At 37.7% G+C, this 26,605-nt stretch overlaps 1 protein-coding gene across 6 annotated transcripts; it reads left to right on the forward strand.

The window, feature by feature from the left end:
• Positions 1–1,604: 1,604 nt before the first annotated feature.
• On the forward strand, positions 1,605–24,827 carry ahcyl1 (adenosylhomocysteinase-like 1; the record flags this gene model as incomplete). Of its 6 annotated transcripts, none has more annotated exons than XM_083553526.1 (17): positions 1,605–2,156; positions 14,813–14,930; positions 15,686–15,814; positions 16,334–16,434; positions 17,245–17,347; positions 18,290–18,384; positions 18,583–18,689; positions 18,870–18,986; positions 19,720–19,783; positions 19,903–19,991; positions 21,517–21,587; positions 22,470–22,564; positions 23,238–23,336; positions 23,430–23,498; positions 23,583–23,661; positions 23,754–23,874; positions 24,421–24,827. In XM_083553526.1, the coding sequence occupies exons 1-17, from the start codon at positions 1,977–1,979 to the stop codon at positions 24,425–24,427; spliced, it is 1,644 nt and encodes a 547-aa protein (XP_083409652.1). In that variant the 5' UTR covers positions 1,605–1,976. The 6 variants fall into 6 exon arrangements, with proteins under 6 accessions (XP_083409652.1, XP_083409650.1, XP_083409651.1 ...); XM_083553524.1 differs by having other exon boundaries at positions 1,624–2,156; positions 15,671–15,814; XM_083553528.1 differs by lacking the exon at positions 1,605–2,156 and adding an exon at positions 9,029–9,160 and having other exon boundaries at positions 15,671–15,814.
• Between the last annotated feature and the right edge of the window lie 1,778 nt (positions 24,828–26,605).

Genomic DNA, 26,605 nt, shown 5'->3' on the forward strand with positions numbered 1-26,605 from the left:
GGGCCAATACGAGGGGGAAAAAGATATTGGGAAAACAGAAAAGCAAATGTTTTTATTTTTTGTAGCAGGTACAAGGTCCTTATTTGGGTGAACATGTTCAAATACCCATGCATTGATGTCTATTCTGTCTTTAATCATGAAAGCCATGTTTTATCAAACTAAAATATTGAAAAATTGCTTCTGTGTAATGGTTCTGGAAAAACTCAGAATGTGCAACATCTCAAGTCTTGCAACAGTGGAATTTTTATGAATGAAACTTCATCAGATGATGAAAAGGAGGAAATGAAGCTATTTTCACTGGCTCTACTTTTAAAAAGAATGTCTAAATTCAATTCATTTTTATTTGTATAGCGCTTTTAACAATGAACATTGTCTCAAAGCAGCTTTACACAGATAATGTGGGGATATAAAGAACATCTTATTCATTTTTAAGTGTAAGTTTATCCATGATAAACAAGCCGGTGGCGACTGCGGCAAGAAAAAACTCCCTGGCATAGGGAAGAAACCTTGAGAGGAACCAGACTCAAGAAGGAACCCGTCCTCATCTGGGTTGCACCGAACGTCCATTTATAGCAGATAAACGATGTTGCGGGTTAGGGTTAGGGTACAGTGATGGTGATCAGAAGCAAACTGTAGTCCTGAGTCAGTGTAGCAGACTGTTGACATTAACCACAGTCCAAATCCTCAAAGCTCCTGTTCTTACTCTGGAATTTGCCTGTTGGATTAAATCATTGTAATCCAACAGGTTATCAGTGAGAGTGGTGTTAATTTCCATTCATGGAGCAAAAATAAGATAATCGTTTTGCTATATTGTGTCTGTCAGTGTCACTATATTAATTTGTTATTTATAAAACCTGTATAACAGCAGTATTACAGATGCAGCCATGTGGTTATACTGAGTATAGGCACAGCTGTGATTGCCTGTGGGTAATTATCACTCTGGCTTTTACAAAATGACTTTAATATTAGATTTGTATAAGGGAATGTTTTTTTTTTTTTTTTTTTAGCATTATTAGAAGTAATAGGTAATGCCTGCACTTTATAATAATCAGCGGTAAAGCTGTAAATCTGTTTTCCTATTCTGCGTTTTTCTGCCTTGAGGAGATGATCCTTAGAGGTTGTTTGGGGGAAAACATCTATTTGCAGCTGCTGTGACATAAGTGTAAACGGGAAGTAACTTGTTACACGGAAGTTGCACACTATGAAACCTAACTCCAGCCTATTAAAAGCTATGATGTGTTGTCCTTTATGTAAAGCGATCATTTTGAACTGCACACAAGTGAATTAACTCTGATAAGTTGTTGCTGTTGACAAATATTCAACCACACCAAGCCCCTGACACGTTTTAGACACCAACAGAGCTGCTTGTCATGATATGTTCACATTAGCTGTCCTCTCTATATGCCGTAAGAAGCGTAAAGCCTGAACCGACTCTTTCAATGCATACATTTTTTCAACTCACGTGCCCTCTTGAGAAATCAGACGAGTTTTGCATATTGTGGACGTCACCAAAGTGCACACTTTCAGGACTGTATTTGGGACACGAGCTTCAAGCAGCGTTTTCGCATGATGGTTGTGAGGTCATGGAAAGCCACGCCCATCCCACGCGCTTCCTCTGCGTGCAGGTGCTTGGGTGCTTTGCCTCGAAGCCCCGCCCACAGCTGATGCTGCCTATCGCGAGCCGGACAACCAGAAACCCGAATAATCTGCGATCATCTGCATTTGAGCCGCAAAATCACTTTTGTGGATAAATAGATCTAGTGTTGTGCATCGATATTTCTAACGATTTCATCTTTAATTCGGGAGATTTCCAGTTCGCGTTTGGTGTAATCTCTTGTCTCGCTTATCTCTACAGTGGTACAGTGTTAGGGCTTAGAGGACATCACGGAAGGTTACAGTTTCCGAGGCGTATAAGGTGAGGAAATACCGGCGATCGCACGAATTTTTTGAAAGCGTTTTTCATTTAATAGGGCATCATGACGGACGCCGTGGTGGACGCGAAATCGGAGGTAAAGCAGGCGAGTAAAGAATTCAAGGAGAGTGAGAATGTGGCGGAGAAGTACTCAGCGCTGACTGTGTGCAAGAAGAGCGAGGCGAGCGCCGGCGAGCTGCCCGCCGCATTCACTGCGGTCAACACGCACAAGAGCCTCAAGAAGGTAAGAGATGCTTCACTTCAGCCTGTTATTCCATCAACACTGCGTGTATTCATTCATAACAAGGACGTGGTTGCAGGAACTGAAAGGTTTCTCCGAAAGAGCAGCTAAACCTGGAACGTCGACGTTAATCCAAGTTCTTTACACATTCCCAATGCTACTCAGCTGCTCATTTATTTACCACTACAGTCACCTTGATTTAAGATCAACAATCACTATTTAGTCACAAATGTGAACCAGCAAACATCATCTACTAAGATTCATTTTTGCAACATGTGATTCATGTTCAAGTCCAAATTACACATCAGCTAATGTCAACTGATGTAAAGATGGAGCAAAAAATAAATAAAATAAAAACATGGATTTTTTTTAGGCAAAGATTTCTTGGAATTGTTTGATGTTATTCTATATTTCGTTCCGCGTGAATAAAGCTTTACTCCGAAGAACCTTTTAAGAAGTGATTGTGGAAACAATGCTCAATGTTCACTCCATAATTAGACTGTGGATTGTGATGCAAATCTTTTCCAACCATGACACTTGGGTCTGTGCACTACTGGGAAGGTTTTGTTTTTAGACACTAATTATAGAATGTACATTATGGTTAATAATAATAATAATAATAATAATAATAATAATAATACATTCGATTAGATTGAGGAGTGTCCCAGCATTTATATATAGATATGAATTAAACATGTTTGTATTATTATCACAAGATCACACTATACTGAGGAATAAGCCACACATGATTTAACCTGCAATAATTTTTAGTATAACACACTGGTTGGCCAAAAGTTTAGCACCTGGTGCTTCTCCACTTTCTGTTTAAGGATGCCCCCAGGTGCTACAATAGGGTTCAGGTCTGGAGACGTACTTGGACACTCCATCACCTTCACCTTCCTTTGTTTGTGGTTTGTTTTCAAGTTAAATAACTGCAGTTCGGCCCAGTTTCTGAATGAAGGGGATCCTGTTCTGCTTCAGAATGTCACAGTACATGTTGCAATCCATGTTTCCCTCAATGAACCACAGCTCCCCAGTAGCAGCAGCACTCATGCAGCCCCAGACCATGATGCTACCACCACCATGCTTGACTGTAGGCAAAACACAAATTTATTGGTACTTCTCACCCGGGCGCTGGACATCATCTGAGCCAATCAAACATGGTTTCAATAATTCATGCTCTTGCACAGGTTGTCTTCAGCAAACTGTTGGTGGCAAACTGTTGTTTCTTGTGAGCCAACTTCAGAAAAGTCTTCTGAGGCGACAGCCATACAAACAGACATGTTGCAGTGTGCAGCGTATGGTCTGAGCACTGACGCGGACCGTCCGCTTCTGCAACATCTAAAGCAATGCTGCAGCACTCCTGTCTGTTTTTTGAAGCAGCTTCTGCACCTGACGCACAGCACGAGGACTCAACTTCTTTAATCGACCCTTGCGAGGTCTGTTTTGAGTGGAAACCGTCTTTGAAAACCTCTATGACTCTGGGCACTGTACTGTAATTCAGTTTCAGGGTGTTAATAATCTTGTAGCCGAGGTCATCTTTGTGGAGAGCAACAATTCTAATTCTCAAATCCTCAGAGAGTCTTTGCCATGAGGTCCCATGATGAACATTCAGTGGTCAGTATGAGAAAATTGTACTCAAAACACCAAATTTGAACTGTTTTAATATAAGATGCATACATTTGTGAGGTTCTGTCAAGCAGAAAAAAACATGAACATGATGAATAGGACCTGTGGCATTGCATGGCTACACGACATACAGTTGTTATTACTTAGGGTGTACTCACTTTTATTGCCAGCTTTTTGACAATAACGGCTGTATGTTGAGTTTTTTTTGAGGACAGAAAATCTGTACTACTATACAAACTACACATTGACTACTCTAAAATATATCCAAGTTTCATTTCTATAGTATTGTCCATTGAGAAGATCTACTAAAATGGCTACTGAAATGGGAGGAGTGTACTCAGTTTTCTGAGTTACTGTATATACACAGATAAGGCATCATTTTATGACTACTGAGAGGTAAATTGGAAAAACACTGATTATCTCTTTATCATGGCACCTGCTAGTGGGTGGGATATATTAGGCAGCAAGGGAACATTTTGTCCTCAAAGTTGATGTGTTAGAAGCAGTAAAACTGGGCAAGCGTATCTATATTAGAGAGTTTGACAAGGGCCAAATTGTGCTAGCTAGAGGACTTGGTTTAGAGCATCTCCAAAATTGCAGCCCTTGTGGGGTTTTCTCAGTATGCAATAGAACATACCAATAGTGCACCAACAAAGGACAACCAGTGATCTGATAACAGGGTCAAGGCCAATTAATGTGCATGGGGAGCTAGCCTGACTGGTCCAATCTCACAAATGGCTGAAAAAGAGTGCCCATGCTGTGAGCGTAATGCCCTGGACAATGTTCATGCTGAGAAACCGTGGGTCCTGGCATTCATGTGGATGTTACTTTGACACGTACCATTTATATAAGCACTGTTTGGGACCAAATGCACACCTTCATCTTCAAGGTGTTATTTAATGGCAACCAGGATAATGTGCCTTACGACAATTAAAAAATTGTCCAGGAATGGTTTGAGAATCATATCCAAGTGCTCATGGTTGTTGACTTGGCCTTTAAATTCTCCAGATCTTATTTCAGTCATACATTTGTGGGATGTGTTCCTATGTACACGGAGGATTCACCTCACAGGACTTAAAGCATCTGTTGCTAACGTCTTATTGCCAGATATCACAATACACCATCAGAAGTCTGGTGAAATCCAGACTTTGGTGGGCCAGAGTTTTGGTGTCACACAGGGGGACCTACACAATATGAGGCAGGTGGTTTTAATGTTGTGGCAGATTATTGTGCAATTACACAGTTCTGTTTCCTTGCAGACAATGAATAACTTTGATTGCAGTATGCAAATTTGTGCATCAAGTCGCCAGAAGGTCATACATGTGCAGAAGCCTATGGGTCCACACGCACTTGTGTGTATGTGTGGTTGAGTAACTCCACTCTTCAGCCCACTCACTTCTCAACTGGTTACACAACAGATCTACATGCAGATTCCTGCTGCTCTTCAACATTCTATTCAGTGCCACCTGTTTCTAGACTGACTGGCTTTATATATAGTGAATTAAAGATGGAACCAGCAGCGCTTCAAGATCCAAGATATTATTTGTTCCATAGTTATTGACTGAATACAACTTGCAGTGAAATGTAAAGAAATGCAAGAAGATGTGAATTTACATAAGAAATAATGCTTTTGTATTAATGATGGGATAAATCTTTTTTTAAAGCATGTGAACAAGAAACCCAAATCCCATTTATTCCTTCTTAAATCCCTAACAACCAAATTACATATCAATTGTAATGGTGAATTTGCGGCTTAACTTTTCCCTTTGTAATGTTTTGGCATAATAATTGTTTATTCATATTTTAAAATATAGCTAAATAGTAACACGGCATGTAGTAAGACCACAAATTCATTTCCAATACCCTCTGAGTAACCAGTACTTATTCACAACAGGTCAAATATCACAGAATCCAAGACTGCTTATACCTTCAGGCAGAATCCTCCCCATCACTGTTGACAATTGCAGCGACCTAAACAAAACATGCACTGTTTCCTTTGCAAGCATTAGGCCTATTTTCTTTCATTACAGGAATTGCGGGAGATCATTTCGGTCTTATTATGAGCAGTATTGTTGTGATTTGGGTGACCTGAACTTCAACAAGGGGAGAGATTTTGCTGCATTGAACTATGAGAAATATGACACATGAATTCATATGGGAACAGTTTCCCTTGAACTTCACAGTCCAAGAGTTGGAATAAGGCCATGGTTCAGTGCTACCTACTGAGATCTCATCGCTGACTTTGCTCTCTTCTTCTCCTCTTCGTTTTGTTTTTTTCTCAGTTTGGATGATCAGATATTTCGATAGTCACCAGTAGCGTGTCTTTGTTTTTCTTGTACGATATAGGCCTACTCAAGATTTGATTTAGCCTATCCAACTGTTCCAAAGCTAATATGTAATGTTTTCTTGAAATATTAAGTGTTTGATTTGGAAACAATAAAACTAATTTTTCTTCGACAATGTTTAAACAGTTAATGAACTCCTTTCATTTGTGGGCTAGATATATGGAAAGCATTGTATCTGTATTGAAAAGACCTATTATGTTTGAAGCTTTGGGTTTTAAACTTACAAGCTTTCTTTGACAACAGAGGATTACTCAGATATTGTTGTTCCTTTACATTGCAAGCGTTCATCTGAATGGTTTACAGCTGGTCTCATTTCAGTCAAGTCATGGAATTTCAGGACTGCCGACACGGTGAAGGTTGTGCAGGTGGAACAGGAAGGATGATTACTCAAAGTATATTTAACAGGCACACTGAAATAATTATAGTTGTCCTGTCCTGATTCATATTTTTTTAACAGGTTGAACAAGTAGACAGAAATAATCCATAGTTTTAAAATGAAATAAAAAAAAAAACCCCAAAAAGTAAGGCCCAGGGATGGAATCGGACATGAGCTAAACAAATGGTGTTGTCTGAGGATTTGGGGCTGTAACAAGTCCTGGGGAACATAGAACAAGGCCTGACTGCTATAAGGCGGGCAGATATTGAAGTAAACACACGTACTTCCCTGTGGACAGGGTTGCTGAAGCACCAAGGGTCGCAGGTTAAATCAGGGCCAAAAAAACAGGGTCAGTGACGCATGCCAGTGGTTCAGTGAATTCACAAGTCAGCAAGTCAACGAAGCAGGACTGAGGGTTGAGGCATCTCACATGTTTATTAGTTGGGATCCAAAAAAGAATCACATCTGTTCCCTGAAAATCATGACTCAATGTAACCTGTATGCTTGTACAAGTTAATCACAAGGCACCATTTACACCTAGAGGAAGTTTTGCAAAGCCAATCCTGCTGAGGTTTTTGGACATTGGGAGGAAACCGGCGAACCTATAGGCAATCCAAAACATTGCTGCTCACTGCATGATTGTGCCAACCATGACAAACTTTTAAATATCCACATAACCTCGTCAAGGATCCTTTTACTGATGGTGTCAATAGTTTATATAGCTGCAATCAGACCAGACCAGACCAGAACAACAGCCTTTTTGTTCTAATCATGTCATTCAAGATGCTTTTCCAGAAATGCAAGCACACGTTCTCTTTTTTTTTCCCTCTGCTGTTCTCTGTTCTTTATTCTCTGTTTTTCAGTTTCTCTTACTCTTTCCAAGACTGAAATTCTTGCTTTATTAAGCAGCATGATCCTTATTTTGCAGTCAGGTGTCAGAACTCAACTTTACTCAAGTCAACCTAAGAGTTTTTTTGCCTGCCAGTTTTTTTGAGTGGTGGTCTATGACCATGATGAAACATTACGGGCATCTCGGAGACTTAATTTAGTTTTAGACACATGTACAATGTCCTGTTTAATTAAGTGGAGAAAGACAGAATTACAAACAGTGGTGAAACTAATAGTATAGTACACATTAATATTACTGACTTGGATCTAGGGCACTAATATCAGGGTAAAACCGCAAAAGTGTGCAAAACTCTGCCGTCCAAAACCATTTGAAGCAGCATCATATAATATACAAATAAGTAAACATAATAGCTGGAAAGACAAACCAGGGTTAATGAATACATCCAGAGTATATTATTATGCAATAGAGTGTTGCTACAAAATGGTGTGGGGCATTAGGTGAGATCCCTGTTTAACCTCCTGCATCCAAAGTTATTCTTCAAGCTTTGGAGCAACAAATAGTTGGTGAAGGATTAGTTACTATCATTAATTCACTCATTAATTCACCTAAGCCTCAACATGAGTGCTTTCCTTTTTCTTAATCGCTTATGACATTGCCTAATATTTTGCCTGCCTATGTTTTTTGAATGTTACCTAGTGCCTTTGGTCTGTTTACCTTAGTCGCTTTAATAATGGAACCTGCCTTTGTGTGTGTCTGACTGTCATTCATGGCAGTTTAATTCAGTTCACTATAGCGAAGATGGATTTGAAAAGACTGCAGAACATTAAATGCTGAGGGACGATGCGCTTGTAGTGAAGCATTAATGATCCTGATGCTGCAACACTTTTTGCAGTCGGTGGCGTTTAACAATTATGTGTCATGCCGGCTGTGGATGTGGCTGGCCTTTTTTTAAATCACTAGATTAGTCTGATATAATAGACACTGTGCTTTCAACCGCTATGAGCACTATATAAATTTGAAGAACATTGTACAAAGCCTATATAACACAACGTGGTTTTGGCTGCGTGTATTTGTGAATTTCATAATTTCTTTGTATTTTTAAACTAGAATCGTATCTACATAAATAATAGAAGGCATGGGATTATGGAAAATGGATGATGGCCAGGACACCAGCAGGTATTAAGAGGGTCATAGTAACTACCTTAGGAGCATCTGCTCAGCATGTCATTGGGTCTCTGCTAGAGCACTGCTAGCTGTCTGTCTTTACATCTTGTGACCTGGAAATTTTAAATCACAGGTCAGTATTTAAAAAAGAAAACGTGTGTGTTTGGATTTTTATGTGTGTATGTGTAGACTCAAATGAAGCTTAAATAAACAAGATTTATTTAGTCCTGATTCCTTTTTATTACCTGCTCTTCAGGAGAGGACCGAGGTCTAATATTTCAAAGGCACTAAACTGCCACAAATCTACATACCTAGAATTTGCATAGTGAAAGTGGACTATAGTACAACCACAGCAGGTGTTTGTGAGATTGTGTGTTTGTGGTTTTGTACGTGGAGAAAGGTTGAGGGGGTGGTGTTACAGTACACCAGAAGGTGAAAGAAGACAGGTGATTCAGGAGTGGTATATTCTTACCCCACAGTTCCCACAGATACTTTTTAACCGTGAGGATCATTGGCGATCCTCAGGAACCTCCCCCCCCCTCGTGGGAATGTCGCATTTATATGCAATGGTAACACTATACAAGAGGCAGTACAGGAGTAAGACCTAGTGGCAGGGAACATGGATGACTGTGACCATACACAGGTATGTTTTGCAATCTTGTGGTGAAACTCAATGAAAAAAGGCCAATATATTTCTACTTATTTAGAAATGAGGTGATTAGAGTTTCGTAATTTAGTATTGGGAACTTTGATCCCTCTGCTTGCTTAGACCTTGATTGAGGTGGGATCATTCAATCAAATAAGCCTAATTAGATTTTGAGTTTCCTTTTCAATTACATTTTTCTCTTCAGCAGGCCACTATAGTTCCTCACTCTGGTGCTGCTTTGTGGCTTTTATTAACACTCAGTAATAGTGCATTTGTCGCATGACTTTATTCTCAAAATTCTTCTGTTGTCATAATCTACAGTAAACCTAATTAATGAAGCATAACATTATAAATTAATTAACATCATTCTAATTTGATGTCACAGTGTTGTGTTTTTCTCCCCTTTCGTCATTATTTTCTTTAATCTCTGGGACATCAGACCTCAGTTTGAAGGGGTTGATCTTATTTTATTTTTAAATATTAAGCTTTAAGCTGCATGTTGTGTCAACTTTGCATTGCATGTGCTGCAGTTTTGACTCATAACACCTCCATAGTTTCCTCTTGTTTTTAGCCCAAAGCTTTACTCCAGCATGGAATTCAAATATTTCCACAAATCTTATTATTCTTGGTCTATTTTCTTTTCTTCCTCATTTATACTCAAAAAGGAAGCCAAACCTCCATGTTTGCCTCTAGGCCTTAGTTTTTACCGCTTGTCCTCACATTTCTTTGAATTGGAACAGTTACCACACATTTATGCAGGACTGTCTACAATTTGTTTATAATAGAGATACCACATTAGATTAGATAAGGACAGCTGGTATAGGAAAACCACACACATGGATATTTAGTTTTCATTGAGTCACGCTAAGGTCACAGATCTCCGACCTGAAATGCTACATGAAATACTGAAAGGGTTGAGTTTATGGCAGTCATCACAAATACCACAAAGCTAATATGTGATTATATAATATATGCCTCATGATATTAAGACAATACTGCATCACTTTCGAGTGATAGCTGTTGGTACATTTATCTTTTATGATATATTCTATCAACTGAAGTCTTTTCTTTTCGCCGTGGCTTGCTCATCAGGGATAAATGCACACCATTCACCTTAACTGTTAAATTCTGTAAAAAAAAAAAAAAAGCTGCTTTATAGAAATAAATCTAATTAAAAAAACTGATCATTCATTTACTAGTCTATAACAGCTTGGATGTGAGGTTGATTTTTTTACATTTTACATCTCTACACAGTCACTCATTCATTGTCACTAACTACTTCATCCTGGTCAGGATTGGAGTAGCTCAGTATTAGCAGAACCGCAAAGAAACCCATAAAGGGATGGGAAGAAAATCAAAGGTTTAATCTTTGTTTAGGATCGAACCTAGAACCTCGATCGACTTCCTATTAAATTGGGCGAAATGTGTTCGAGAAGATTCACACAGGTGAAAATGAATGCCCGGGACCAAAGTTCACGAAAACAGTTGTAAATGTGACTGAAGGGATCTTAAGTATGAGTAAGAATGTTAAGAATATCCGGATGGGTATAATAACCCTGTAGGGTCTGGTGGCATGTATTTGACCTTTTTGCAGTTGTAAATATATTTTAGTACTTTATGCATTTCACAATGCAGCATTTTGCTTTGCTCGTCTACATCATGTGTTAGTGCTACTGGTTTGCTCTGGTTTACTTTTTAACCTGGTTAAAATTAAAAAGCTCCCTTCCTTGCTGTTAGATTTTAGAATCTATTTCTATAAATGAACCGACTGAAAAACCAGCACTACTCTTACAGAATACATTTAACAAATGTTCAGAAATGATTTCATAGACGAAAAAAGCAAGAACTCATGTAATTGTAACTAAATCAGGTTATTATTCTATGCATAGAGATTTTCACTGTAGCTTTTGGTCCACATCCTAATGTTCAAACAAGTGACTTTCTATTGCTAGGTAGAGCAGAAGGCACTCAGGATTTTCTCCATCTAGCTCTCATGTTTTGAAGGTATTTTATTGCATGACTGTTCTTTTTTAACCAGTTCTATAACCAGTTTTTCCTTGTCTGTAAGCATGTTTGCCGAAGCATTTCCTTCTTTTCCTTCCTAACCTGTTTCATGTTATAGCGGTCCAAAATCATGTGCCATTCCAAACCATGTATTGATGTGTATATTTTTGCTTGCAGTTTGGTTTGTAGTAGGCCTGCATGTGCAGATTAAAGTTTTCAGTTCTGCTTTTCATGATGTGTCAGATTTAAACTCACATTCAGCCTGTCAAAATCCACATTTAAGAGTAGTGGAAGAACTAGATATAAGTGAGTAGATATAAGTGAGGTATATAAGAATAAGTGAACAAGGTAAAATGTGAATTCTGTAGTAGAGTCTTCTTGTAGTCTGTTTTCAGGTCACACTCTACAGACTCATGGTCATTAGGTATCGTCATCGGTAAGGGATTGGAAACAGTGGCTTATTCAGTGCTGATGCCAGCTTCCCCATCTGCTTGTAGTTACTTTTGAAACTCTGTTTAGCTGCACAGGGGCATTTCGAAACTAGCTTGTTGTGTAGTGCTAGACCAGTGACAAGTCTCACAAAAAAATTATTTTAAAAATTTATTTATAAATATATCATTTAGATATAGACCAAAGCCTAGTGCTATTTAATCAGCCTTTCTGTGTAATAATACACACACACACACACACACACACACACACACACACACACACACACACACACACACACACACACACATATACATATATATACAGTGAGGAAAATAAGTATTTGAACACCCTGCTATTTTGCAAGTTCTCCCACTTAGAAATAATGGAGGGGTCTGAAATTGTCATCGTAGGTGCATGTCCACTGTGAGAGACATAATCTAAAAAAAAAAATCCAGAAATCACAATGTATGATTTTTAAACTATTTATTTGTATGATACAGCTGCAAATAAGTATTTGAACACCTGTCTATCAGCTAGAATTCTGACCCTCAAAGACCTGTTAGTCTGCCTTTAAAATGTCCACCTCCACTACATTTATTATCCTAAATTAGATTCAACTGTTTGAGGTCGTTAGCTGCATAAAGACACCTGTCCACCCCATACAATCAGTAAGAATCCAACTACTAACATGGACAAGACCAAAGAGCTGTCCAAAGACACTAGGGACAAAATTGTACACCTCCACAAGGCTGGAAAGGGCTACGGGGAAATTGCCAAGCAGCTTGGTGAAAAAAGGTCCACTGTTGAAGCAATCATTAAAAAATGGAAGAAGCTAAACATGACTGTCAATCTCCCTCTTACTGGGGCTCCATGCAAGATCTCACCTCGTGGGGTCTCAATGATCCTAAGGAAGATGAGAAATCAGCCCAGAACTACACAGGAGGAGCTGATCAACGGCCTGAAAAGAGCTGGGACCACCGTTTCCAAGGTTACTGTTGGTAATACACTAAGACGTCATGGTTTGAAATCATGCATGGTACGGAAGGTTCCCCTGCTTAAACCAGCACATGTCCAGGCACGTCTTAAGTTTGCCAATGACCATTTGGATGATCCAGAGGAGTCATGGGAGAAAGTCATGTGGTCAGATGAGACCAAAATAGAACTTTTGGGTCATAATTCCACTAAACGTGTTTGAAGGAAGAAAAATGATGAGTACCATCCCAAGAACACCATCCCTACTGTGAAGCATGGGGGTGGTAGCATCATGCTTTGGGGGTGTATTTCTGCACATGGGACAGGGCGACTGCACTGTATTAAGGAAAGAATGACAGGGGCCATGTATTGCGAGATTTTGGGGAACAACCTCCTTTCCTCAGTTAGAGCATTGAAGATGGGTCGAGGCTGGGTCTTCCAACATGACAATGACCTGAAGCACACAGCCAGGATAACCAAGGAGTGGCTCTGTAAGAAGCATATCAAGGTTCTGGCGTGGCCTAGCCAGTCTCCAGACCTAAACCCAATAGAGAATCTTTGGAGGGAGCTTAAAGTCCGTGTTTCCCAGTGTCAGGCCAGAAACCTGACTGATCTAGAGAAGATCTGTGTGGAGGAGTGGGCTAAAATCCCTCCTGCAGTGTTTGTAAACCTGGTAAAAAACTACAGGAAACGTTTGACCTCTGTAATTGCAAACAAAGGTACTGTACCAAATATTAACATTGACTTTCTCAGGTGTTCAAATACTTATTTGCAGCTGCATCATACAAATAAATAGTTTAAAAATCATATATTGTGATTTCTGGATTTTTTTTTTAGATTATGTCTCTCACAGTGGACATGCACCTACGATGACAATTTCAGACTCCTCCATGATTTCTAAGTGGGAGAACTTGCAAAATAGTAGGGTGTTCAAATACTTATTTTCCTCACTGTATATACTCAGGCCAATGCTTTAGCTAACGTTGCTATAATGCAGGTATTACATTTGTTTGACAATTAGCATATTTTATTTGGAATAGGCATTCTAAGGAAAGATATATTTATGAATGCAACCTTTTTTTTTTTTTTGCCCATATTGCATAAAATGTTAACGCATGTTCTTCTCTATCTGATTGCAAGAGTTCCTCAATTTGAGCTTGTTTCTTTTTAAGTTGATGTTTTACGTCCTCTTCCAGCATTGGTTAATGTTAATGTCCGACCTTAACTTGCTAGCGCCATAGACAAAGCATTTGCTGTTCACTATGTCTAGTTGCTCTCGTCGGCTACGAGGTTCAGCAAAATGTCACAAAAAGAACAAGAAAGTAAATTCAACCTGCAATAAAAAGCGCTGAACTCAGGGATTGATTCACAAATGAAGGGAACTGATTTATGCAAATATAGCACGTTCATATCTAAGTGCATAGGTATAAAACATAACAGGAACGCAAAGTAACATCCACTCCTAAAACACAAACCAATGCAGCAGCAGATATCAGCAAAAACAATGGATATTTTTGACTTGCAGTGACACTGGATATTTACAGAGGCATATTTAGCAGAATGTTTTGTTAAATTATATCAACAATTGGATTGGTTGTATTTTAGATCTTGGGACCTGAGGTCTTGAATCATCTTCAGTTAAAGATGTTCCCTTAAAGATGTTCTTAAGTAGGGCCATGTCCTTGGTTGCCTCCTTTGAATGAGAACAACGCTGTTTGTAAAGGTCACATTGAGAAGATGTTAAACCATGAAGAACTCAGAATGCCAGTGTACTGTGTATTTATTTCCACTTGACATGACCTAATCAGAAAATGTATACAGAGTAAGGCAGGCTGATGGGTACCAGTAGCCCAGTAAAGCATAAACATATACCAAAACATCTAGCAAAGCAAATCGGCAAGAAAAAACTGAAAAGCTGAGACTGTATACAGCAGTTCTAGCACACACTTTCAAACAATCATAGGATCCAAAGCAAGCAGTCCTGTAACACCCATATTATCACTTTTGCCTCATAACAGTATGCAAATCATTTCAATACATGGAACTAATGACACTCAGGTTAAATGATGTAAAGGCAATGTTTTCACCACTATATACTGAACTATACCTAGAAGGAAAATTCAAAATTTTCATCAATAAATAATCCAAGCCGTGACACTTTCTGAATAATGACCCTTTTGTGACTTGTTAATAGAATCATTTGACCATTGATTAACTCCGCAATGCTTTTTGACCCTGCAGCAGATTCAGTTCGCCAACCAAGAGGATAAGCAGGAATTCAGCAAGTTCCCCACAAAGACGGGCCGCCGCTCACTGTCCCGCTCCATCTCCCAGTCCTCCACTGACAGCTACAGCTCTGGTCATATCACATTATGATCTCTTATTGCAAATGACCTGACACTGAATTAAATAGAACACTGTTTCCAAACTCAAGGTCTATACACTATATATAATTTTGCTCTATCCAGTCTTAGCTTAGCAGATTAATAGCAGTGGTATTCTGATTAATACCAGTACAGAAGACTACCTGCACCAAGGGCACCTTTAATACTCACCCTGTGCTCTGATTAGAATTTTCTTACAAGTTAGCACCTGTTTATCTTAAGCATTATTTGTTTTTTACCATGTTGGGATCTGCAGAAAGTCCTGCTCATAATAAAGGCACCTCGATTAAATGAATTGCTTTGTTCAGCTTCAAAACCTGGATAGAGCAAAAAAACATGGACAGATAAGATCTCCATGACAACTGGATTATTAACAGAGACATAACTATGTAAATTATAAAAAGGTATATATGTAAGACATCTATATGTTTAGTTATATGGGATATAGATATATTAAATGTTAATGAATGGTGAAAGGGTACATTAGTAGGCTTTCTGGTTTAATTAGTGGAGTAATGTCAGACACTCAGAGTTTTAATAGAATTTCATAAATATTAATGAGGTATTGGAAACTGTTACAAAACCACTACTTGAGCACTATTACTTTCTTGTTGTAGTGTTTACAGTAAAAACAATGTTTACATTTAACTAATTAAAAACCTCGCATCTAAATATATGCTTCTATGACTGCTCTTCGTATGTGCTGGTCCGATAGCTGCCTCGTACACAGACAGCTCAGATGATGAGACATCTCCTCGAGAAAAGACTCAGGTCAACTCTAAAGGTAGCAGTGACTTCTGTGTCAAGAACATAAAACAGGCCGAGTTTGGCCGAAGGGAGATCGAGATTGCAGAGCAAGGTGAGACTGTCTCTTGCATGTCCCACTTAATCCTATAGCTCATTCAAACATACACTGCATAAACAACACATTAACAACTATAGTATTTATATTTGCATTTTTAATAGTCATTGTCCGTTTATTATAGTTAAGAATGGATATTAGTGAGGGAAATACGAGTTTGGTTTTGAAGAAGCTGACAAATCTGTATTGTACTTCTAATTATAGTGCAGAAAGTGCTCTTCAGTGACCTAGCAGGACTGTTTAAAGGCTGCTCCTGGCAGCAGTATTCAGCCGTACTTATTGTTCAGCTCCTGGTCTTCATACATATGTTTAGACCATACGTTTCTCTTCCGAAAGCTGAAATAAGGAACACTTTTGAATACAGAGAACACTTCAGGACAAGAGTCAAAGCCTTGTTTAATGGCTAAATCATATTTTAGCCAGTCTTTAGTGTCTGGGACATTACTTAGTGCATGCTTTGCAGTCTAATCCCTCTGGCTCATCATTAAATCCACTTGTCTGTCTCATTCTCCTCAGATATGTCTGCTCTGATCTCATTGAGAAAGAGGGCTCAAGGAGAGAAGCCTCTTGCCGGGGCCAAAGTGGTCGGCTGCACCCACATCACCGCACAGACAGCGGTACGTTCTGCTTCACCGCTTCCTCTTTTTAGTTTAAATACACGTCTTGATTCAAAAAGGGAAAAAAAGGAACAGTTTATTTGCAGTGCTGTGGAAGCTACTTTGCGAGTGTCACACTGTCACACTACATATTATTTAAACTGGCTTTGCACTGTGACTTTTTGACATCATTTCATACGTTTGAATTAAAATCACAAAGTGTGGCTGACTGCCTAAAAGCCTCAATAAGATGACGGTGAACTCACAGGACAGCTATAAGTATTGTAGTGGCAATGAAGGACCACTAACATTTCTAACGGAATGGAAAAATGTCCCTATTCCCTACAAACAAATTTATCTGCACAATCCCAGTTTAAGATGACCGCTGACAAAAGCAGATGTAATCATTCTCTTTAATCGCAGGTCTACAAAACCCATTTGTCTGATAAAAGTACAATCATTGTGTAATCTGACAAGGAGCACACAATATCACACTGTTTGATATAGAATTCGACCAAGACTTCACTTGAATCAACTTGTACTCTGTGGCGAGTAATAATCCAAAAAAAAAAAAAAAAAAAGTCTTAATCCAGGTGAAATTCCACAGTCTTAAAACAGCTTTGAAGTAGCTAATCTGCTACCACTTGTACCATTTTTTTATAAAGTTGCGCTAAAAGTGGTTGTTACTAGCTTATCATTTTAAAACTAGCAGCTACATCTTAACACTGTTATTTCATCAGACACTAATTGAACAGCATGGGTATATAAATGGACACCTTACATGCTTGTTTTTTTTGTATCCTTTTAAAAATCTTGACGTGGTTTGTTCAGGTACTGATTGAGACGTTGGTGGCTCTGGGCGCTCAGTGTCGTTGGGCTGCATGTAACATCTACTCCACTCAGAATGAAGTGGCTGCTTCCCTGGCAGAAATTGGTAAGAATAACTTTAAATTGCAGAAACCGCTGTGGAGGATTCTGTGCTTTCTATAGATAGAGATTTCAACTAAATATCAAGCTTTGCAGAGTTGATATGCATGCAAAACTGTAAAGTAAGCATGAAATTTGACCATGGTTTGGCCCTATAGGACCAGAGTTTGACCACCACTGCAGTAAAACCTTAAGTCTACTATGTCCATACATCCATCTAAGCATGTATGGAATGCGAGCTATAGCCTGAACTATGTTCTATAAGCTAAGTGCAGTAATCCACCGCTTTACTGCGGTTCGAATCTCAGAATTACATTTGCCACATAACTAATTTGTTACGCTGATTTTCCAAAAAAAGTATAGTGAATTGTTTTATGGTGAAATAATGAAATTTATCAATAAAAATATAATTACTGTATTCTTGCAAACATTTTTCTGTGTGTGTTTAAAGTGTGTGGGAGGATGATTTATGGCTTAAACCATATAAAAAAGAAGCATTTTTGGTCTGGCATCCGTTTATCGCGGGTTTTCGTTCATCGCGGGCGGATTTGGAACGTAACCACCGCGATAAACGGGGAATTACTGTACTTAGAACCAGAATCAGAAAGAGCTTTATTGCCAAGTATGTTTTCACTTACAAGGAATTTGTTTTGGTGACAAAAGCTTCCAGTCTTACATTTCTATAAAAGATTAATTAAATAAAAATGAATTAAAAGAAGATAAAGAGCGTTTGAACATTTTTAATAAAAGATAAATAACAAAACTATTATTGCACAGAAAAATACCAAAATGATAAAGAAAAAGATGTATTGCATTTCAATGAGAGTTTTAAGAAACTTAAGAATTTTTTTTTAAGAAAGTGTGCATTATAATAAGCTTGTTGAAGAACCAGCCTTAAATCCAGTATATTTGAGTCCAACTGTTTAAACAGTGTGGCTTCTTTTAATAGGAGTGGCTGTTTTTGCCTGGAAAGGAGAGTCTGAGGATGATTTCTGGTGGTGCATTGATCGCTGTGTCAACACGGAAGGCTGGCAAGCAAACATGGTACACGATTCTCTTGCTTTGACCAGTCAGGGAATTTCATTTTAATGTGTTGTATGCTTCAGTTAGGTTGAAGTTGTTTAAGTTTTTAATATTAGATATTTAATCCGTAGACAGCACCCTGTGATAGTAGTCTTTTGAGCTTTTAATAGTAAATGCTTGATATTTGATTGATTGCATTAATTGGGGTTATGCTGACAGATTTTGGATGATGGTGGTGACCTCACACACTGGGTATATAAAAAGTACCCCAGTGTATTCAAGAAGATTCAAGGAATTGTGGAGGAAAGCGTCACTGGAGTTCATAGGTGAACAGTTGCTCGATAACTGAAGAAACAAGCTTCTCATTGCAAATTCTGACATTTTCAGAACTATAGAGAATATTGTCTTCAGAACTATAAATAGTTCAAATTCTTTTGCATGCTTTTTAATAACAAATGATAGTAATATATTCGCTGTACTTCAATATGACCCATTCATGTTTTCAGACTGTACCAACTCTCTAAAGCCGGAAAACTGTGTGTCCCTGCCATGAACGTCAACGACTCTGTCACCAAGCAGAAGTTTGACAACCTTTACTGCTGCAGGGAGTCCATCTTGGATGGGTGAGACATTTGATAGTGATCTTAGAGTTTCTTAACCAGGGACCAATTTATCTTCTCTCCTATGAAAAAAATGAACATGGACCTCCTCATTACAGATTTCTTGTAAGAAATATTCAAATATTAGGCTCATTAGTCAAATGTGTACAATAGGATTCTAGCTAATTGTTGGAGCCACAAAGCCTCATCTTCCTTTCCACTGACAGAACATGAGGTGACATTTAAATGCAGACTTCTTTTTCATTGCAAGTGACCTTTTAAATAAGTGGATAACTATAACAGCACAACATTTATAATAACTTTGATAATGATGGCTTGTAATTTCTACCACTATAACAATGGAAAAAAAAAAGATACGCTTGGGGTTCCCAGTCCCCACACAGCACTATATTACTTCTCACATTATGCAATGTGAAACCAATGCTCACTTCTCCTACAACATACACTGTAGTACACAGTAAGAGTTGCTAGTTAATTCGAAATGTTCAAAATGTTTATCTTAGGGTGGTCATGATTATGATGTGTTTCCAAAGTACTAATTTTTCATGGTTGTCAGAATTCGATCGGATGTCTCCTGTCCTGTCCTGCTGCCCTTTGTATTGTATATACACTACAATTGATAGTAAATGAGGAACTGATATTTGAGCACAAGCATCAGTGTGTCATTTCTTTCTAAACTGTTACACTCTTGTGTCTCTACGTTGACACCATATCATCATTATCTCTCCATTTTTAGTCTTAAGAGAACCACAGATGTGATGTTTGGAGGGAAGCAGGTGGTGGTTTGTGGTTATGGCGAGGTGAGTCAACACTAACTCACTTTAGAACCAAGGGTTGCAAAACATCATTTCTTGCACCTTGGATATCTGTAGGTCTCATTCTGCAGTGTTTTTGATTAGGCAATATTTTCTGTATGAAGGTGGGCAAGGGTTGCTGCTCTGCACTCAAAGCTCTGGGAGCCATTGTATGTGTAACTGAGATCGACCCGATCTGTGCTCTTCAGGCCTGGTGAGATACACACAATGCTTATTGACTTCTGTTTTTCCCCTTTGACAATGTACACGCAAATCAACAGTATATAATACAAAATACCTGTCAGTTGTGGTATAATAGATAAATCATAGATAAAAAATAACCCCCAATTAATAGCATATTACCTGCCACTTAAGGGATTATTTAAACTGAATGTGAGTATCTGTTTTTTTCATCAGTGTTTAAATAAATCGCATTAACTATTGAAATGCAAATGAATAGCTCGTCATAAATACCACATAAATACAGGTTGTGAGATTGTTGAAAAACCATGAACTCTTGAATGATTTAATTCTAAATGATTGGTTTAATGCTAAATGCTACATGTGTATGTGCAGGTTTGTGTGTTTGTTTTTTTATTTAGTTTAAAGGGCTTACTTGTATTGTAATGTTAGATATGTTTGCTTATTAGCACCATTATAATGGAATTATAATTCCATGATAATTCCTTTAGGCACATGTATGGCACTCAGGTTACCACCCTTTTAAATTCTTTTCATTTTTTCCTAAAACGTTTCTACTTGTTTTTTACTTGAAAATTCTTGGTTGCTGTATATCAATAAAAAATACAAATAACATGCCATTTTAACATGGGTGTGTAGACTCTTTATATCTGAATTGCTTGGCATGGACATACAAAAAACACAGGTTATGAGGTAGAAGGAATCTTAAAAAAATTAAAAATAAAAATCAAATAAACTAGCATACTGTTGTGCTAACAGTAGCTAAAGAAAAAAAAAAACAGCAACGGCTACAGCATAACGTTCAACAGGAACTGAACAAACAAACAATGAAAATCCTTTAAGCCCAATTAATTTTGCAAAAAATGTGTTACAGTCTAAGGTTGAAACCGAGGTCGATTGTTTTGGGCATAAGTTTTTTTTTTTTTTTTTGTAAACAAAAAGGAGACAACTTCTCTCTCAAAGAACACCATAGTGAAGCATGGTGGTGTCAGCATCGTGCTAAAGGGCTGCTTCTCTTCCAAAATTGTAGCCCTCAGTTATACAGCTGAATGTGAAGAGAAATTTGCATTAATGCCCTGAAGCTCATAAGCAAAAAGAAGGAATAGCTTAAAAAGAAAAGGATTTTGGAATGGGCCAGGTTAAATCCTATAAAAAAACTTGTAGAATGACATAAAGAAGCCTGTGCACAGGTAAATGCCTCACAATTGATATTTTTAAAGAGCATGCAATAATTTGCCAGTTCAAGATAATTGGCTGATTGACTTGAATTTTGTTGGTGGCTATACTGTATTACATTAATGGTGAAAAATGACCCCATTATTAATCTTAGTTTCATGTTTTGTGTAAAAAACATTTTGTCATAAATAATTCAAATCATTACAAATGCTGATTTGTGATTTGTGCAAATGTTAATTTTAATTATATATCTTCTACATAATCTTGCCTATTGCTAAATGTATTATTTAAACAGTTGTTATACTTATCTATTAGTTAAGACCTAATGGCAAATTTCTCTCTAACATGATGTTGTCCTACAGCATGGATGGCTTTAAAGTTGTCAAGCTGAACGAAGTGGTGCGCCAAATGGACATGGTGATCACATGCACAGGTAGTTAACTGCTTGCGTGTTTTTCCGTGTAGTTCCTCTGCAGCATCCAAAGCGCTTCTCTCTAGTGATTTGCACCTTTAATCAGAACACAATCATAGCACTCTGATGTTGTTGTTTTCAGCCTTTTAAGAGTGCATGCTGACTCCAGTGTTCGTTTGAACTGTCAAGGGGGGAAAAAGAGAAGACAGGGGGAGCCTTTTATTTGAACTGGGAGAATATTTAAATCAAATGTTTCGGCTGCATAAGAATGGGAGCACTTTATATTCATAACATAGTGTGCACTAGTATCCGGTGGCACCAATTCCAAGTCCTCATTCACAACATACAGATCAAGTTCTTTTGAAACACTAATGAAATACTAACAGCGTTGATTTTAAAAGACGTTATTTAACTTCCAAAGTTCCCCTGATTTGGTCACTTTTTTTCCTCAAAGCATCTCTAAAGCGCCATTAATGCACTGCGACCTGCAACAATGGGAAGTGCTAATAGAGGCTCCCTGGGGCATAAATTATACTCAGGAAGGAGAAGCATGTAGACAGCTAATGACAAGGTTGCCAATGCTGCAGTTTTTAAGCCTGATTGGGCTAGTTTAAAAATACTCACCCACCAAGCTCCTTTTCACTCAGAACAGAACTTTGCATTGAAAAAACTATTTAATTGATATATTATATTTACAACCACTTAGTGGTTGTAAATGAATGATTACATTCTGTTAAATTAACTAGATAGGAGTCTATTGGTTTGAAGTTATATTATTATTAACATCACCCTGCCACCCTCAAAGTTTTGGTCACAAGCTGCTGTTTATATCTGCATTTTAAGGCTGTAAAATATTGTTTCCTGAGTCATGTTCATTGAGAGCAATAACATTTGTTTCTGCAGGGAATAAAAATGTGGTAACCCGAGAGCAGCTGGATCGTATGAAGAACGGCTGCATTGTGTGTAATATGGGCCACTCTAACACAGAGATTGATGTGGTGAGTTAAAAAGAAGCTGTTACATTGCATTATGCAGCTACACCCATCCACTTGTCTTCTTAGACTGTTTTTTTTAATTTTTTATCCCGGGTATAAAAGGAGACCCAGCTTTTGCCGGGTGTGTTTATCTGACTAATTCAGAACAATATGCAGCAAGGCTCTTCCAAAGTTAAGCTTGTTGTTCATACTGTGTGGGTGAAATAAGCATCAAGAGCTAAACAAGTGTGAGTATGTAGGACTAAAGGACTTTTCATTAAACAGTCTGAAAGCCTCTTATCTGGCTGCTCCTTTGTGCAACATTATAATGAGTATGTATGTGTGCTTGTGCAAAAATACTTTCACATCCATATTGTTATTTTCAGCTTTATATACACAAAGTATATTAAATTGTTGATGTAGGTCTGTTTGTGTGTTTGTGGGTATATTATTATATCTTGGTGAGAACCGAATTTCAGAATTGTTTTCACTTTTAGGAAAAAAATGTGGATGATTAAAATGACTTAAAGAGGTTAATGTTAAGCTCAGGTTTAGTTGCAGACATAGGATTAATTTGCTGCATTAACAGTTGCATGAACAGAAAAATGACAGAACGACAATCTTGAGTGTGTGAGTGTGTGTGTGTGTGTGTGTGTGTGTGTGTGTGTGTGTGTGTGGTGTTGTTCTCTATATCTAGGCAAGTCTCAGGACACCAGAGTTGACGTGGGAGAGAGTGCGTTCTCAGGTGGACCATGTCATCTGGCCTGATGGGAAAAGGGTCATCCTGCTGGCAGAAGTGCTTTATCGTTTCTCTTTTGTCTCTTAGTAATGTACCAGAAATGACTATGTATTACTATAATTACTATGGCTCATTATCTTCTGTTTTCAGGGACGTCTTCTGAACTTGAGCTGCTCCACAGTGCCCTCATTTGTGCTTTCCATCACAGCTACAACGCAGGTTTCATGCAGACATTTAAAAAGATGAATTGTAGTAATGACATAAAGCAAGTGACAGTGACTGACAGTGTTTTTTGTGTTTTAGGCGCTCGCACTAATAGAGCTGTACAATGCTCCAGAAGGCCGCTACAGACAGGATGTTTACCTGCTGCCCAAAAAGATGGGTAAAACCAGCTTTACCGGCTAAGCTATAGTCGAAATATCAAATCTGCAAAAATTTTAAAAAATTATGTATTTGTCTTTGTGTGTGTTTCAGATGAATATGTGGCTAGTTTGCATCTGCCCAACTTTGATGCTCACCTTACGGAGCTTTCCGATGAACAGGCCAAGTATATGGGCCTTAATAAAAATGGACCTTTTAAACCAAACTACTACAGGTGACAACATTAATCTCCATAATACTAATAAATACTGTATTCAGTGCTGTTTAATTTTTGTAATATAACTTCAAGAATAAAACTTTCAGGGAGAGCAGTCAGAGGAAAAGCATGTATGTGTCTCCCCCTACTGTTTCTTTTAAAAAAAATATATGAAAATTATTTCTGACCTCTGACCTGCTGGATCTACTGTAGCTCTGTTGAATCTGGTCCAGTGAGCTACCTTCAGCCAAACAGAAAAAAGCAACAACAGAGGATCCGTTATCTGTTAAACTTCGTTATAACAGAGGATCTGCTACAGAAGATGGTTTCATGTTTAGAAATGTAAAGATGAGTTACAGTACTTTTTTTTTTCCTCTGGGACAGCATACTTAGCATTTTAGGTACTCAGTTTTGTCCAGAACTGAATGCTTCCTGAGCATCCAGACCACAGCCTGACAGCTAGCAGCACCTGAACTATAACATCTAAATGTAGTATTTATCATATCAGAGGAAAATTATATATGAATTAATTAATTAATAATACTATTGCGTTTACATTTCCAGATATTAGTTTGTTTGACTCACAAAGACCTTCATCCGGGATGAAGAGACCTGCATCATTCTCCGAGCCAAGAGATTTATTTTCTATTTACTGTCCGTTTCTAAAAGAAAGAAAAAATACTTGATTTTGTGAATGTTCTTATAGTGTCCTTAGACACCCAATAATCGATTGTCATATCTATATCTGTAACTATAATTATACTCTTTTAGTACTTCATTAGAATAACTTATTGTGTTTGGATTTGTTATCTTTAAATCACATTATAAGAGGACCATGTCTTTTACATTGTGCCATGTATGGGTGTTGGTGAAGAATTATTTGGGAGCATGTTTCGGGATTAATCCTTTTTTCATTTTTGTTTTTCAGTGCTTGTATTATGTATGTCTTAATCTTCATACTAACGGGAAACCGAAACAAAAGAAGTCAACACACTGAATTTAGAATCTGCTGATATTCCATAAATATTTGAAACATCGTCATATTTAGGTGTAGGATAAAAAAAAAATTATATATATATATATATATATATATATATATATATATATATATATATATATATATATATATATATATATATATATATATAAACATTTTAATAATTGCTTCTCTAGCACTTCATCTAATTTATCTTTTTAAAATGCAAACAATTTACAGTTTGTTTTCCTGAATAATATTTTTATATAAACATTACACGAAAGACCTACAGAATGAATTAAGGCCTACTTCATCTTTGCTTATATATGCCATGGTGTTTATATTACTCCTAAGGGCTGGAGTGCTCAGATACTGTATACTTGTTATACACACAGGGTGTATTAGAACAATACATAGCCTGTATGACATTTATACAGGTTTCTCCCACATTTTAAATTAATATTTTGTGGCCTTTGACAAAACTTGCTCCTTTTTTTTTAAGCTCAGTATAAGTTATACATAATAGTAACTATTAGTTACTATCAGTCATAAGCATCAGATAAAGAAATAAGCAAAGCAATGAATTGTTTAAATGTTGGTTTTGACTGATTAGTAGGGTTTATGAACTCTTGCTAGCAGATATTTTGCAGCACACACAGACATACACACGCAAACACACACTCACACACATTCAAATATGAAATGAATGCTAAATTATCATTATCATTATACAAATATCACTGTGATTGAGTAGGCCTGCGTATTTACACGTTAACATGTTTCTCTTTTATTAAATTACATTCCCTGCCTTGTTTATCATATTAAATATTTGTTATGTACCAAACCTGAATCTTTTCTGGTCTTTATTTAGTTTTTGTTTACTGTCTGTATGTTTTTAAAAAAACATCATTCTTCTTTTTTTATACGTTATAGTATGTTGTACAATAAAACATTTACATTTCTTACACCTCCTCGCATCAAAATATTAAACAAGAGCCTGTTAACAGGATAATAAATGGCATAACAAAACACAGCAATCAAACAATCGCTGTTGTGAATGTGCTGAAAAACATTAATGTATCCACAGCAGCTGCTGTTGCGTATGGGCTCATCAAAGGCTAATGAGGGAGGAATAATTTCCTTATCCTTATCTGAGTGAAGACTTTGACAACCAAAAGATCAACCAATTTGTGGAGAAAGAGAAACTTTTCACCCCCAAGCCAGCAGTTAGATTTACATGATTTTTACATTCACATTTAAATTTGTGGCATTTAGCAGTCACCCTTGTCCAGAGCAACGTACAAAAGTGCTTTGAGTCTCTAGCAATGAATAAATCTACACTGATCTGCTAGATTACAAACAATATCAATCAGACTACGACTCTAATTCAAGTGTTTCAGGAAGATGTAGGTCTTAAACCATCGCTTGAAGATAGCCAGTGTCTCTGCTGTACGGACATCTAGGGAAAGTTCATTCCACCACCTTCGGTGCAGAACAGAGAAAATCTTACCCCTCATTCTGAGAGAAGGTGGTACCAGTCAAGCAGTGCTGGAGGATCTCAAACAGCTTGGTGCAGTGCGAGATGTGATGAGGTCTCTGAGGTAAGATGGCACTGGTTCAGTAAAAACTGAACTAGCACCTGGGCAGCCTATGTGGACAGAAATGGTTGAATCCTTCGGATGTGGTAGAGAAGAAATCGACAAGAAGAGTCACATTAGCAACATGTGAGGAGAAAGACAGTTGATTGTCTATAGTTACGCCAAGTTTCCGAGC

Source organism: Silurus aristotelis (assembly GCF_946808225.1).
Source record: "Silurus aristotelis genome assembly, chromosome: 11".
Lineage (NCBI taxonomy): Eukaryota > Metazoa > Chordata > Actinopteri > Siluriformes > Siluridae > Silurus > Silurus aristotelis.